The sequence below is a fragment of the Podarcis melisellensis genome, assembly GCF_964234715.1.
Source record: "Podarcis melisellensis genome assembly, chromosome: 14".
In the NCBI taxonomy this organism is placed as follows: Eukaryota; Metazoa; Chordata; class Lepidosauria; order Squamata; family Lacertidae; genus Podarcis; species Podarcis melisellensis.
Window position 1 is genome coordinate 466,823 of NC_138546.1, and position 14,259 is coordinate 481,081.

The following is a 14,259-nucleotide window of genomic DNA, read 5'->3' on the forward strand; positions in this document are numbered from 1 at the left end:
GCGCTGCCCACTGCGCAAGCGCCCGCGAGATGGCGCGCAGGCGCACGCTTGTCTTGCGCGGCCAAGTTTCCCGCCTTTGGTCTCCTCCCTCGCCTCAGCGCCCCTCCCCCCCGCGGCTTCTCGTGAGGAAAAATTAGATGGCGGGAGCAAGGCAAGGGGGGCCACCCTCAGGAAGACCCCGTCTCTCCCTGATATCTCATGAACTTTTTTGTTTTTAAAAAGCATTTGTTAGCTTGTCATTTCCACCAAAACTTCTCCAAGCAATTTCTATATGGCTTGATTGATCAAGGATTAGTCAGAGAGTTATTTACACCCAGGGCGACTTTAGCAAAGGGTTCCCACACGGATCTGCACCCGTAATGCTCCCAATTTGTCTTCTTGCGAAATGGAACGCCTCGCTCTTTGACTCCCAAGAGCACCATCCGAAGACGTTGGAAAGAAAACCCAGCTAAGCACTGAAGGGCTTGAGGGCAGATCGCATCCGCAGCGGGAGAAACTCGAGCGAAGCTGGCGAGTCGGGAAGAGTGGGGCCAAAAAGAAAATGGCCGCTGGGCAGAGCCCAAGTGCCCCAGGTGATAAAGACACCTAGCGGCTTCTTCCCATCTTGCTTCAGAGTTTCTGAATGGTTAGGTGGCTGAATCAATATTCTCCAGTCAAAGGTTTTTTAAGCCAATTCATTGTTTCTTTTTCAACAAACAGCTTCTTCTTTCCAACCCAAATATCAGCGACAGGCACCATTTTGGGAAACTGCTGAGGGAAGACTGAGAAGTGACGTGTGAGGGAAGAACTGCTGAAAGCCTCTCAGTGACTTTTGGGGAATGCCGTTCTCCATTTTAGGGAGCTGGTCACCCCAGGGTAGCTCCCAGCTTCTCTTCTCCATATTCCCACCGCATTTATTGTCTCCAGAATTGCAGCCATTGAACTCTGCAGCACCAGGCAGGTTACCAAGGCCAGCCCTGCGGCGAAGTAAAGCAACGTGGCGGCTGGTTTTTCACGAGGCAGGAAAAGGTGCAAATCGTTAGTTATTCCGTCGAAAGGACTCCTGAGGTTTATCTAGTCCAACCTCCTGCCAATGCCATGCAGGGATCGCAGCGAAATCATCCCTGCCAGGTGGGCACCCAACCTTTGCTGAAAAACCTCCAATAAAGGAGACTCCATCACCTTTGGCTTAATAATGCCTTCTTACTGTGGTTTTATTTCCACTCGCAGGATTTTCTGCCTTGAGTGCCGCAATCATGGGCAGCCTGGCTCTGGAAGGGAGCTCTTCTGTTGTTGCGCCTCAGGCAGCAAAGGTCTCGGCCTCATCCTGCAGGACCACCTGGCTCTGGTTCGCCCCGCAGAACTTGGGTTTTTCGCATAGCTGCCAACGTTTTCCCTTTTTTAAAGGGAAATTCCCTTATTCTGAATAGGATTCCTCGCAAGAAAAGGGAAAAGTTGACAGCTATGGTTCTTCGTTGCTGAGAAGACAGGAGGATGAGCCCCAAAGCCACTGCCACAACTCCAAATGCCACCGCGCATAAGCGAAGAGATCGGCTTTGCACCGTCGTTTCCCCAAGGGGGCTCCTGGGCCACAGGTCTGTGGTCCTCCATGGCACCCACCGCTCTGGATGCATTTCGCTTCCCCTGGGAATGGCCTTTTGCAGCCAGGAGCCGCCTGAGGAGCCACAAGTGTGTGCTGCCTGCTCAGCCCAGATCCCCACACCAGGCTGCACAAAATACCTTGCTGCTCTTAATATCTTTTCCCTGGACCTGCTCCTCTCTCATTACAGCTAATTAATTGCTGCCGTAGAAAGGGTAAATTATTCAGCAGGGAAGAAGTCAGCCGGTGGTTCCACTGTGGCACCGTTATGATGCGCGGCCTGAGTCAGAGAGCAATTAAAGGCTTGGCGCGCAGCGGGTTGTCCCTGATCTCGCTGCCACCCTCTCTCCCCTTCCGCGCCCTCATTAGCTGCAGCTGACATAGTTGCCTTTGCATGTTTCTGCCCTCTGTTCTGTTATCTCTTCCTGCCTCCCGCTTACCATCTTTGGCTCCCACACAGAGTCCTCTGATGCTGTCACAGAGTGTTCTTCTCATTTCTCCTCCTTTCCCTCACATCCTCACATCCCGATCCTATGTAGAGTGGAAAATCAACAGGCAGCACGCCTATCCTTGCTGAGGCCTACATCTTATGCAGGGGGGTTTATTCATTAGGACTTTCTCTGAAGCAAACATGCATATGGTGATGGAGAAAGTGTTGGGTTTTGGTCCCGGCAATAAAAAAAAATCAATCTGCTGCAGCCAGCAAGCTATTTACTATATTTATTTATTTATAAACTGCTTCCCTACCAGGCTTCAGTACATCCTCTCACTGGTGCTACTCTGCAGTCTTACCTCAGCATTGAAACTGCATTTTTATATCAGAAAGTGGGGGGGGGGGGAGAGAGAAAACAAACCTTAAGAATTTCTAAAATGTGATCATAAATTTGGGGGCTTCCCTGACAAACTCCACTGATAATTTCATCTTTTTTTACAAAGTGACTCTTCAGGTTGCATTCTTACGTGGGGAGAAGAATTACCTTTGAAATTAGAACACTTATTGACACCGTTGCCCTCAATATGCTTCCATATCACTATAAACTCTACACATGCCCAGATACTCATTAATACATGCATATATAACCAAAGAATGTATTGGGTATTCAATATTATTATTTCATCACCAGTTTCTCAATAAACACTTTTCAGGGGCAAAATATATATGCAATAGATCTAGATTATGTGAAGACTGAAGACAGGAGTGCCTGGCGTGCTCTGGTGCATGAGGTCACGAAGAGTCGGACATGACTAAACGACTAAACAACAAACTGTGAGGACTGAAAACAAGTATTCAATCTCCAGTTGTTCTAGAATAAAATGTTGTGTGTGACAATTTGCAAGCAGGCTTTCTTGGTGATAGTATCCATCCTTTGGAGTATTCTCTGTCAGGTATTAGTGTGGTAGAGAGAATAATGACCTTAAATGCATCTTAAAAGTTTATGCAAGCTTTCATTAACCCTGGCTCTTAACTTTATTTTTTTTTGTTTTGTATACAGGTGTCTCCCTGCTTACGTGCATTCAGCTTGCACGACTGTGTATACGTGTGACGCTGGGAAATAAATCAATTTAAATTGCAAAAAAGACGCGAAAACGGCCCCAAAAGGTACCAGCAACAGCAAGTGAATCTGACACACAGCCAGCCTCTTCGGGGCACCAATCTCTCTGCCCTTGTTGTTGATTCCACATCACCCTCCAGTGATGAGGAAGACCAAGAGCCATCATTGCCACAATTCATGGCAGTCTGGTAAGTGCTTCTGGTTTTTTAAAGGATTTTGCAAAGGTTTCCAGAGGTTTAGAAGGCTTTTTAGATGGTGTTCCCTACTATATGTGATATCACGTATATGTGCGGTACCCGGAAACGTAACCCTTGCATAAGTGGGGAAATGTCTGTACTGTTCACTTTTATCAGTGTGTAACATACAAATGGTATATTTTCGTAAACTGCAAATTTGCATTTGCATTTTGGTTTTATCTGATTTTTATAAAACTGTATTGAATGTTGTATTTTTATTGTTTTTATATAAGCTGCTTGGATTTGTATAAGAGGTATAAAATGTAAAAAATGAACATGTTATGTACTTTCTAATTATCTGGAAACATTTTCATGCAGTTCACAGTATACCAGGATCCTGGTGGTTTTGCACATACACTCATGAGGGGCTGAGCTAGTTTTGTTGGTAGCGAGTCTGATCCTGCAAGGGTTCAGAGAATGGAATTACTTGTGAGGATGAAGCATGATGGAGATGTGAGTAACAATCCAAACCGACACTTCTGCAGATATCCTTCCATTTCCTAAAGCACACTAAATCCAGGCCTTCAGAAGATTAGGAAGCAGAGTGATGGCCACTTTGGGAATCCCCATCATTGACAGCAACAGAGAATCGGCATTTAAGCTGAACATGTGAGCCGTTCAGAGTGAAAGGAAAGAATCTCTGCAGCACCCTATTGTGGTTTAGCCACTTCCTGATTGCAGCTTGAAGTCTCTCCCCTAATGACTTCCTCCTTCCTCACTGTAGAGGGGAAACCCTTTCAGTAACCTCACCAAAACTCAGACCACAATCATAATCTAATGAAACAAAATACAGTTAATAAGAGATTTGTGCTTCTAAGAGATTATTTTCCCAATTTATGACAACTATCACCCATTACTGAAATAAATAAGGACAGAACTATAGTGGAAATAGGTGGGTGCAGCACACTTAATGGAGTCAAAAGGGTTAATTCAGATCCTCTGGCAGACCTGATAGGATAGTACTGAAATGAACAAAAAGCAGGGGAGAGCAGTATAACAGGAAAACACTTTCCTTGGGTTTTTAAAGTTCAGGCCTGCAAGTTTGATGAGAAGAGTGCTTACAATGTCATCATTAAGTAAAGAGTTGCCTCAAAGCCAGGTCTTGGCTCATCTTTTGTAAATAAAGCAACTAACCATGTTTGTGCATCTGAGAGCATCCTTTCACCAATTTGCTGGACCCCAAATTATTTTATCTACCAGCTCAAAGATGTCTTCTCTACAACAGAAACAAAGCATCAAGGAATGTGATTGGAAAAGATCAGAATTTATTAGAACAGCTGATGTACATGGTCTCTCCAAATACAGATTATTATTGTGAACCACTAACTGGAAATATATTACAGCTATGTAATTCCTTTAAATGTATCTGTCCAAATTCCTGTTCAAAAGAAGCACACAACAGTGGATTTGATTTGGTTTTGGTAATTTAACCAAATGGAGAAGTCCACAGGCTCCCCCCCCCCCCGATCAGTGGCCCACAAAGTTGCATATTCTCAAGACTGAGAAGAGACAGACTGGTAATGCTAGGAACCATTTTTTCTGGCTGATCCTCAGACAGTGCCAGTTTAGGTGGATGCCAAACTATTTCAGCCATGCTGTCAATGGCTAAAATTCCCCCAGAGAAATCACCTACTTAGTTTTCGGTGCTGGAGTTTCCACTGTTCTTGAAATACCACGTGATTGTCAGGTGCCAACAGAACATGTTGTTGTGAAGTGGGCACTACTCAAAAGAGACCCTGAGTGTAGATTTGAGGGTGGGGGAAGGGAAGGAGGGCAAGGCGGGACCTGGGGAGCCCTGGGATGTTTCAGTCCCAAGGGGCCAGGAGGTTTTATTCAGTGCATTGGGCTGAATCGCCACCTTTCAGCACAGGTCAGCAAGATTGTCGCTCAGCGTTTCTCCCCACCTCCCAGCATCTCATTCCAGCAAGCAGCAGGCAGCTGCACACCTTGATTCCCTTTTCTTTCAGCGCTACCACCAAATTGCAATTTCTGCTGTGTTGGGTGTCTGGTGTCATCCCAGATCCTACTGCCCATCAGCAGCCTTCAAAGTCATGCCAGCGGACAAGACATGTGTGCCTGTGGGTTATAGACCATGGGAGTCACTTCAGACTTGTCACTTCAGACTTGCACCCCACACTGAACAAGTTGCTAAGCTAAGCGCATCTTGCAGAAAACAACCTTGTCTCATTGGACATGACCTGTAATATATTGATGCATAAGAAGAAAGGGGACAAGAAAGATGAATGAAAACAAGAAAGTCAAGTGGCAGAAGAGGAGAAGAGGGGAAACTCAACACATGAGGATGAGAAAGGTAATGGAAGCGATGGGGCCCATCTGTTGGGGGTCACTGCTTCCTCAGAGAACAAGGCAGTTTCAGCACACTTCTTTTTTTCTCTTCCACCAGTTGTAGAGACAGATGCAGGACCATTTACAAGAACAGAGCATCTGACTGGGAAAAAGCACTGCAGGGTGGGAAGCAGTTGGTGATATGAGAAGGGTAGGAAGCCAACATACAAGAGAAGAATGGAGGAGGAGGTTGCAGCAGCAGCAGCAACTCCAAGATATTGTGGGGTGGGGGGCTTTGCTCTGCGCTGACTCTTCCCCTAGCTGTTATCTGGTGCTGAGCTGCATTTTCACCTGCTGTCCATTTCCTCAAAACTTTCAATTTTCAAATACTTTATTTGGTGGGAAAGCAGGTAAACCAATCCATCATGCTACCTTCATCTGCTTCACCTTTTCTTCTTCACTTCCGTCTTTCTCAGGTTGCTTAATTATACCTTTCTTGAACCTCCCTTGCAAGATTAATAAGGCATGCCAGCATGTTATCTCAATGCTGATAACTGGCTGGATGTCATAATTGCTGCAGGCCCCCTTCACACTCAGAGAATATTATCATCAGGGTGTAAGGCCTGGACATCTCTGCTTACCACTCACTAACCTCATGTCTCCAGTTTGCGCTCAGCACTGCCATCAGCTGTGCTACCTAAAGGACTGCTTCTCCTATTTCACATACAAGAAAGCTGAGCTTTGTTCTAACTTAAGAAATAACCATTTGCAGCTAACCACAAAAATTTGATGTTGAGGTGCAGGGAGGCAAATGAACAACTGGGAAGCTATAAAAGAGAAAAGATAGGCAAAGTCTAGCCAGTTTTTAACCCACAGTGAGAAACCTGGAAGGGTAAGGGCAGCGGCGGCGGCAGCAGCATCAAGAGGACGCTAAAGGGCCAGGAGATGCCTGGCAATCCTGGGTCTCTGATACCAGCCCCATCACCATGCCAAGTCCTAGCGAGTGAAGTGCTAAGACTCACAATTTTAAGCTTGTAGCAGCAGGTTTCTGTGTCCATGTACACACATACAAAGTAGCCTCCACTGCAAACGAGACTCCCCAAATTCCAGGCTTCAAATGGCCTCTGCAGGAGCCGCTTGGATTCTGATGTGTGCTGGAGGATTTCTGTTTCTGAACCAGGTTTCCAAGAGAGTAGGAAGCTGCCTTCTTTTGGACCAGGCAGAATCCAGAGGAACAGCAGTCTGTAATCTTTCAGTTATGGGGCAGTAGGGGCACTGAACGCATTACAGGGGGAATGCTCAGATGCAGCTGAAGTGGGGCTTGCTGATGAAGAGTTTGAGATGGTGGCCTGCTGTGAGTCTCAAGCAGAATGCTGGTTATACATGTGGCGATGAATTCTGTGGTCCTCAATCCCAAGTGCAGCAGAGGGAGCTGGAAAAACTACATACAGATTGCGTGCAAGGGAGGGCCATGCCTGTGCTTCTCCTAATGTCAGGAGACCAGCCTCTTTTCGCCCTCAGTACTCTCATCCTTCCTTCCTCCTCCCTGCTTGCTCAGTACATGCAAGGGCCTATGACCGCCTCAGAAGAAATGGCCCCTCCATTGGACTTTCAGCTCGATACATGGCCTCCTACTTAGAATAACAGGTTAGATAATAAAAATCAGGAATTCACAGTGTTTTTATTCTCTTCTGTAGGCTCACCCAACTTCCCTGCCACTGATGCCAGTGACTCCAAGTCCTCATTGCATATTAGCTCTTGCCAGTGTGGCACTCAAAGGGTTAACAGACCTTGGCTTCTTGGACAGATAAGACATAAGCTCATTCACCAACAGGAACACAGGAGTGGTTACACTGAACAGATTACTAATGTTTCTTGTAACGGTTCTTTGGCGTCTCGCCACAGCCAGTTGTGTCGCAGGAGAGGACGCTGGGTTTCTTCCCCAGGCCAATACTCCCCAAGAGCTCTGGCAGCTCATGGGTTATAGCCCTCTCAATCTTCTCCAGGAAACAGCCTCCCATGTAGGAACACTGCTGAGCAAGAAGCTTAAAGGAGTTGATAGGGTTGATCCCAAAGAAGTCCTTGTAAGCTTCACGATTAGGGAGGTCGAACTTGCTGACATTGGTCTTGGCCAGGATTGTTTTAAAGATGTAAAACTTGTCTGGATCCTCCACAATGTCCTTGAACACGAGCTCTCCATCGCTGAAGAAGGTCATTTTGTCCTTGTAGGTCTGCAAGTAGCGATCAACTAAGAGTGCATGGATGCGGACACGGATGGCATGTTGGCGGATAAAAGCAATCTTGTTCTCCAGCCTGTTTTCAATCACTTGGTTCAGGTCTTCTAGGAGTGAAATCTCCTCTTTCAAGAAGAGTTCTCTGTGGGTGTCGGGCTCGTAATCCAGGGGCCAGAAGGAGCTGACATAGACTCTGGGGGGCTCAGTGACGTTGATCAGTGGAGCCAGGCTCCAGAACAAGGCTCCGTAGACTCGCATGAGCTCTTGTGTAGCCAGGCTGTCAGCTTTGTTCAGAATTATCCTAATCTGAGATTCCCGTCCCTTTAGCTGGCGGAAAAGCATCTCCAGCTCTAGCCCCACATCCAGCTTTGTGGGGTCAAAAACTACAAAGATGAGGTCAGCTCTGTCAATGAACCACTGGCAGACGTCATTGAAAGGGTAGCCTGTAGGGGGAAGAGGAACATCAAATTAGAGTCCAGGAACTTTCTGACATCTGGCACATGACAATGATTGCCCAGAACCCTTAGTGATACATCTTTGGAAACCCAAGCTCCAGCTCCCACCAACCGCAGCACCTGGGGTGACCAGTGGTCAGGGATGATGGGAGCTGTAGTTCAGAAACATCTGGAAGACTGCAGGTATAGCTGCGCTGCATGAAGAACCCCATCCTATTTGCTGTTATCCCTTGAGTGGATAGTTAGAGTGGAATGGAGAAAGCAAAGTTCAAAAGGGGAGGAATGCAATTCAAAAGCTTGGCCAAATTGTGAAGTCGAACTGATGTACAGTACATACTGCACTATTGACAATGCTATATGAATTTTGTGGTTGACCAAAAACTCAAATCGAAACACCTGAAGACCCTCTGAACATTAAGGCATAATAGGGCTTTACCTCGTTCCTGCTGCTTCCGGTTTTCAATGATCCCCGGCGTATCCACAAAGGTAACCCTTTCCAAGAGCTTATGAGGGACCTCGATCCCTATCAGCTTCTCCAGAAAGTTCTGACCAAATTTCTCAAGAGGTGAGAAAGAGCGTGTGCTGTCCGCAGCCATCACAATGCCTTCAATGGTCTTGAGCTTGGGGCCATGCATGATGACGGTGAACTCTGAGGTGGTGGGTTCAGCTCCTGTTCAAGGAGAAAGCAAAACAAAGGCCACACTCACACATCTGGCAAAAAAAAAAACAGTTAAAATCTCAGCTCCCTCAAAGCCCAACAAGTTCACAGCAGAGGAAAACAACCCTACTGTCCCTTCCAAAACTCTCTTATCAGTGCTTATGCTAAGCAGACAAATGGTTTCATTCCTTTTTCCTGGCTGATGACGTGACTTCAGAATACATCCTGATGGCTTAAAATAAATAGCTTCTTGAAGATGTGAAATGACTATCAAATCAGTATTCATTGTCCCAACTTCTGCCACACTCAAGGAAGAGGGCAATTCCCTGCTCTGTTTGGCAGAAACCTGGGTAGCTATAACACTACCACTCATTCTGCTGACACAAAGGAAGATAGTACAGCTCAGGCAACAGACTCCACTCTGGAGACCACATTTTTGCTGCAGTTTCTAGAGCTGTGCTTAGAAGCATTTTGCCACCTGGTCCAAGCTGTTCAGCATCGTATGCAGAAAAGGAACCCCCAAATTGCTGAGCTTGTTTCATCTTGCTTAGAAATTTCATTTAAATGGAAAGCTTTGCTCATTGGGAATCAGAGAGAAAGGAAGCCCCAGAGGGTGGTAGGAGGTGGGGAGGAGAGAACACTGAAAAGGTCACTCCTGCTCAAACTAATTGGCTCCATGCAGGGAAGGCAGAAAATTGCAAGTTCCCTTGTGCTTGCCAACTGTGGTTCTTGCAGTCAGGCAACCACCTGAGGAGGGAAGCCAGCCCGATGGGGAGTCTCCTGGCCTAGCCCGACCTGCTAAGCAGGGTGCACTCCAGAGAGGAAATGGGGCTGAGCTGGAAAAGCTGGAGCTTGAAGCACAGCTAGCAGGAACTGTTGCTGCGGCTGCGGCTGCTGCTGCTGCTGCTTCTCTCTCTCTCTCTCTCTCTCTCTCTCTCTCTCTCTCTCTCTCATACCTGGCTTGGCCCCAAGGCAGAGACTTTTTTCTGCATGTGAGGCCTGGGCACACCAGGGAGCTCACTTTGCTGGACCCTGACCATACAAAGGTCTGTTCTGACACTAACTACAGAGATTTTAACAACCCCTATGCCGTAGGGTGGATGAGAAATTCAATTCAGTACATGTTTAAAGCCAAATCTATCAAATTCACACTTTACAAAACAATATGATAACAAACACAGCTATCCTCTGAAATGTGCACTTATCCAAGTTTTGTGACTCACCTCTCCAACCAAATCATGTCTATAAGAACACCTTATATATGAGAAAGTGCCTAACAAAGACAACTTTAGTGAAAATGACATACAAAAATGCATCAGAGCAGGGGAAATTGCTTGTAAAAATGTGAACATTTGTCAAAACTGCATATAAAATGTGTTAATGAGGAGAAATTTGCACTAAAATGCTGATGAATTTTCAAGAAGAAATTCCCATATTGCTGCAAAATGTGGAGAACGGGATTCAAGATTGAGAAAATTAGAAACGGAGAGAACAGAATTGGACAGCTCCTTCCACCCCTAGCAGAAAGGGACAGGTTATACAGGTGCCTAAGACTGCAGAGGTGCTACCTGTGTAGAGCTGGTAGGGAGTGTTATCCAGCCCCAGGAGGTAGTTTATCATGGTGGATTTGCCAACACTCCATGGTCCCAGGAATAGCACCATCGGCTTGGAAGTGATCTCTCCATCTGCAGGGGGAAAGCAATAATACCACAGGGTGATTTTTTGTTTCTCCTTAAGCAGGAAAAGCTCAGGTGTGTCCTTGAAAAGTTTCCAGTCACCTCTTAAATAACTACCTGGACCCATGCCCCCAAGCTCACAGGAACATTGCCCAGCCTAAACAGCCATTCCTTGGGGCAATCAGTGCACGCCAGGGATGAAGGCATCACAACCTACACAGAGTGGGTAGGGTGAGGCATCACAGTGCACACACAAGCTGCTCACCTGCCAGCACCCTCCACAGTCTCCAAGCAGATGGGAACTCTTAGCCATGCCAATCCTCTCCAGGGTTGCCCAAGCCCCTGCTGTGGCCATGGCAGGGCCCTTCGGTTACATTAAGATTTTTTAAATGAACGTTTTCAGTTGGTATCTTACTCTGGATAGATTAAATCAGGTCTACATGTGCTGGAGATGTAAAGCTGCACATGCTGCTCTTACGCACATATTTTGGCCATGCTGGAGGATAAAATCCTTCTGGGCAGTTGTATTAAGTAGCATTGAGAGCATTACAGGAGGCTTCTGGGATATAAAAGAGATCATGTAATAGAGAAATAGTAACATATTTCTGATCTGGCAATTAGTTATCATCGAAGAAAAATAAACACACACCCCCCACAGACACTTAATGATTGGATTACAAAAGAATGTTTTAATTGTAAAGTTGATGGACCTTGTAAGAGGGAAGGCAGGCAGGCAAGTGGATATATATATATAGAGAGAGAGAGAGAGAGAGAGAGAGCGCGCGAGCCCTTTCATTATGCATTGGTGCAACAAAATATAGGAGGCTGCTGAGCCACAAATATCACTAGAAACACTGTGATAACATTGTGTACTCCTTTCCATCTCCCCTTGTATCTCTCTCTCCCTTTTCTGTCTAAACAAAAGTATGTATATTTCATATTAAGTTTGCATTGGTATTTACTTGGTTTGTTTCTGTACGTGCAGATTTAATGATAGTAATAAGTTGTTGCTGCTGCTGCTGTTGTTTGTTATTTAACAATAGCCTGTTTAGCTCAGCCAGGCAGGTAGGTGGTCTACTGGTGATGGTGCAGAAGCCACCTTAGGCAACCAAAGAGGCACAAGGGGTACGTTTTCCTTCTGGTCCAGCAAGAGGGGCTGCTAGGCGCAGCAAGGAGGTGGGGGAGATGTCTTGTGACACTTCCTTGCTCAGCAGAGAGAGGCTGCCTGAGAGGAGCCGTGCTCACATGCAAGTGACAGGAAGCCATACCCACCTGTGGCTGAGGAGCCCAAGGTGCGTCCAGGGTAAGCTGTTAGGCAGGAGAGGACAGGGCCAGGGGGAGAGAAAAGGCAACGTGAGTAGGGAAAGGCTCAAGGAAAAGGGATGCTTGGTTAGGCTGGTATCAATCAAGAACTGAAGATGGGCATTGGCATTCTCCGAGGAAGGATGCAGCACCAACGGATCTTTCCCCCCGCCCTATGAAAGAGGCTGGAATCATGATTCATGATCCACACAGTAACACAAGAAGGAGCTCATGCATCAAAGACCTCTTTTCCACAGGGATTAACATGCAAATCCTATCCCAATTTTGTTGGGAGGATCATCAGCTAGGGGCTTCTTTGCATACTCAGCCCCTCTGCAGTCTGATGGATTTCACAGAATCATAGCGGTTGGGTACCCCCAACCTCTAATCCAACCTCTCACAATGCAAGAATCACAACTAAAGTATCCCTGGCAGATGGTCACCCAACCTCTGCTTAAAAGCCTTCAAGGAAAGAGATCCCACCTTCCCAGGGAGTCTGTTCTACTGTTGAACAGCTCTTACTGCCAGAAAGTTCTTCCTAGTGTTTAGCTGAAATCTCCGTTCTTGTAACTTCAATCCGTTGGTCCAGGTTACAAGAAAGGAGATTTTGAAAGGGCATCTGCTCTCCTTAGCCTTTTTCACATGGGCTTAAAGTACATTGAGAATGGAAAGACCAGCACAGTCCACAGACCAGAGATGTATCGGCTGTCCTGGAGAAACCCGAGGCTGGCAAAAGGACACTAAATGGTGGGGGGAACACCCTACTGAGAAGGTGCTCAGTGGTTACAGAATGCTGTGGAAGGGGGAATAGAATGAAGTATCCAGAAGGGGGGCATGTCCAGAACAGGAGCATTCCACACTGCAAAATTTTGTTGTAGGTCCTGCTAGTAAGTTTCTACTTCTGATTCCAGCAGCACCACGGCCTTCTAAAATGCTGCAGTGCAAGATGAGACCCCTTTGGGCTGAATGTTCTGCCTCTCCACTTCCCTCCTACCTCACAAGATTGGCCACGAAACATGGCAGCCCATCAAAACATAAAAGTGGTGCCCTGAACACAACCCTCACCTGTGATTTCATGCTGCCGTAGTTCGTTATACTTGTAAGACTGCTCCAAGGGCTTGATAGAAGTGTGGTAGATCTTCCTCAGCCGCTGCAGTGTGCCTGCAATGAGAGAAGAGGCCAAGAGGAACATATCAAAGCAGAAACCAGACCGGCCTGTCCACCACCACAACCCCTTGCACCCAGTGCCGGGTCAGTGAAGTGGCCATTGGCAGTCAGAAGCTAAATGTGCAGGCATATGAGGCAGGCGGCTCTCCCAGTTGGCCTTTCCCCTGTTGCACACGCATGTTTTACCAACAACATTGCAAAGAAGGTGTGAGAGGATTTTACGTTTTCTTGAAATAGGAAGAGGCTGCTCCTTTTGGTGCGCAGGGCTGTTGGGGTGGTCCTTCTGGCAGGAGGAATAAGTGATGCCACTTGGCAACACCTTTGCTCTTCTTCCCCCATCTCCACCTCCTTTGCTCTCCCTCCAGGGGCTTCCCAGGTCCGATGGGGCAGTTTCCTCACTCTGCAGAGGAGCACCTGGCATTCATCTTCAGAGAAACAAGAGAACACACGGACGCCTCTGCAGCTCACCAGTTTTGGGTTCCCCTTTGGCAGGCTGGGTACATGCCTCCAAGGAATCTGACCTCTGCAGTCCATGTTTGCAAGATGCTCCAGCCTCAGAAAGAAAAGCTGACCCACATCATGCGGTGGGGTTTAAAGGGGAGCCTCCAGCCCAGGGCTCCTTCCCTGCTCTCCTCTGATGGGGATGGCACTGCTGATCCAGCCAGGAGGGCTCTGAAAATGGGGTTTCCCTTGCAGAGGAGGACACCCAGTGGTGAGGAGTAGCAAGGGCAGGAGAGCCAGAGAAACCATGAATGGAGGGCCACCAGCTCCCACTCTCCTGCACCTGCCAGAAGGAGGCAAATCAATCAGTTTATTCCGTGTGTGTGTATGTGTGTGTGTGTGTGTGTGTGTGTGTGTTTCTGTGTTTGTGCACTTGGAGAAGGGTGGTTGTGGAAGACTGCGAAGGTTCAGTCCCTGCTATATCCAGGTTAGGAATGGAAGATAAATTTGTTTCAGTTTGCATTTAAAAGCAGGTCTATTAGATAAACACTTTCCGAAACCATGTGCAAACCAAAATACAGCTATCCTTCAAAATTTGCACTTACCCGAATTTTTTTGATAAGGTTCTCCAATCAAGCAATGTTTACAAAAATGCATTATATACGGGGAAAG

The 14,259-nt window shown here is 46.8% G+C and overlaps 1 protein-coding gene and 1 long non-coding RNA gene across 4 annotated transcripts in view; one reads left to right on the top strand and one right to left on the bottom strand.

Moving 5' to 3' along the window:
- The window catches only part of LOC309357301, a 22,739-nt gene continuing 8,480 nt past the window's right edge, over positions 1–14,259 (top strand). The window contains exons 1-2 of the long non-coding RNA XR_014163065.1: positions 1–1,110; positions 3,073–3,320. This is a non-coding gene — a long non-coding RNA (uncharacterized lncRNA). The remainder of the gene's footprint in view (positions 1,111–3,072; positions 3,321–14,259) is intronic.
- Positions 4,612–14,259, bottom strand: part of SRL (sarcalumenin) — a 27,424-nt gene continuing 17,776 nt past the window's right edge. For 2 of the 3 annotated variants that reach the window (XM_081889108.1, XM_081889109.1), the window contains 5 exons: positions 13,045–13,140; positions 11,950–11,985; positions 10,570–10,686; positions 8,780–9,013; positions 4,612–8,331 (listed from right to left, as the gene is read on the bottom strand). In XM_081889108.1, coding sequence (XP_081745234.1) covers positions 7,520–8,331; positions 8,780–9,013; positions 10,570–10,686; positions 11,950–11,985; positions 13,045–13,140 — 1,295 coding nt within the window. In that variant the 3' untranslated portion in view covers positions 4,612–7,519. The remainder of the gene's footprint in view (positions 8,332–8,779; positions 9,014–10,569; positions 10,687–11,949; positions 11,986–13,044; positions 13,141–14,259) is intronic. The other variant, XM_081889107.1, reaches the window with a different exon arrangement.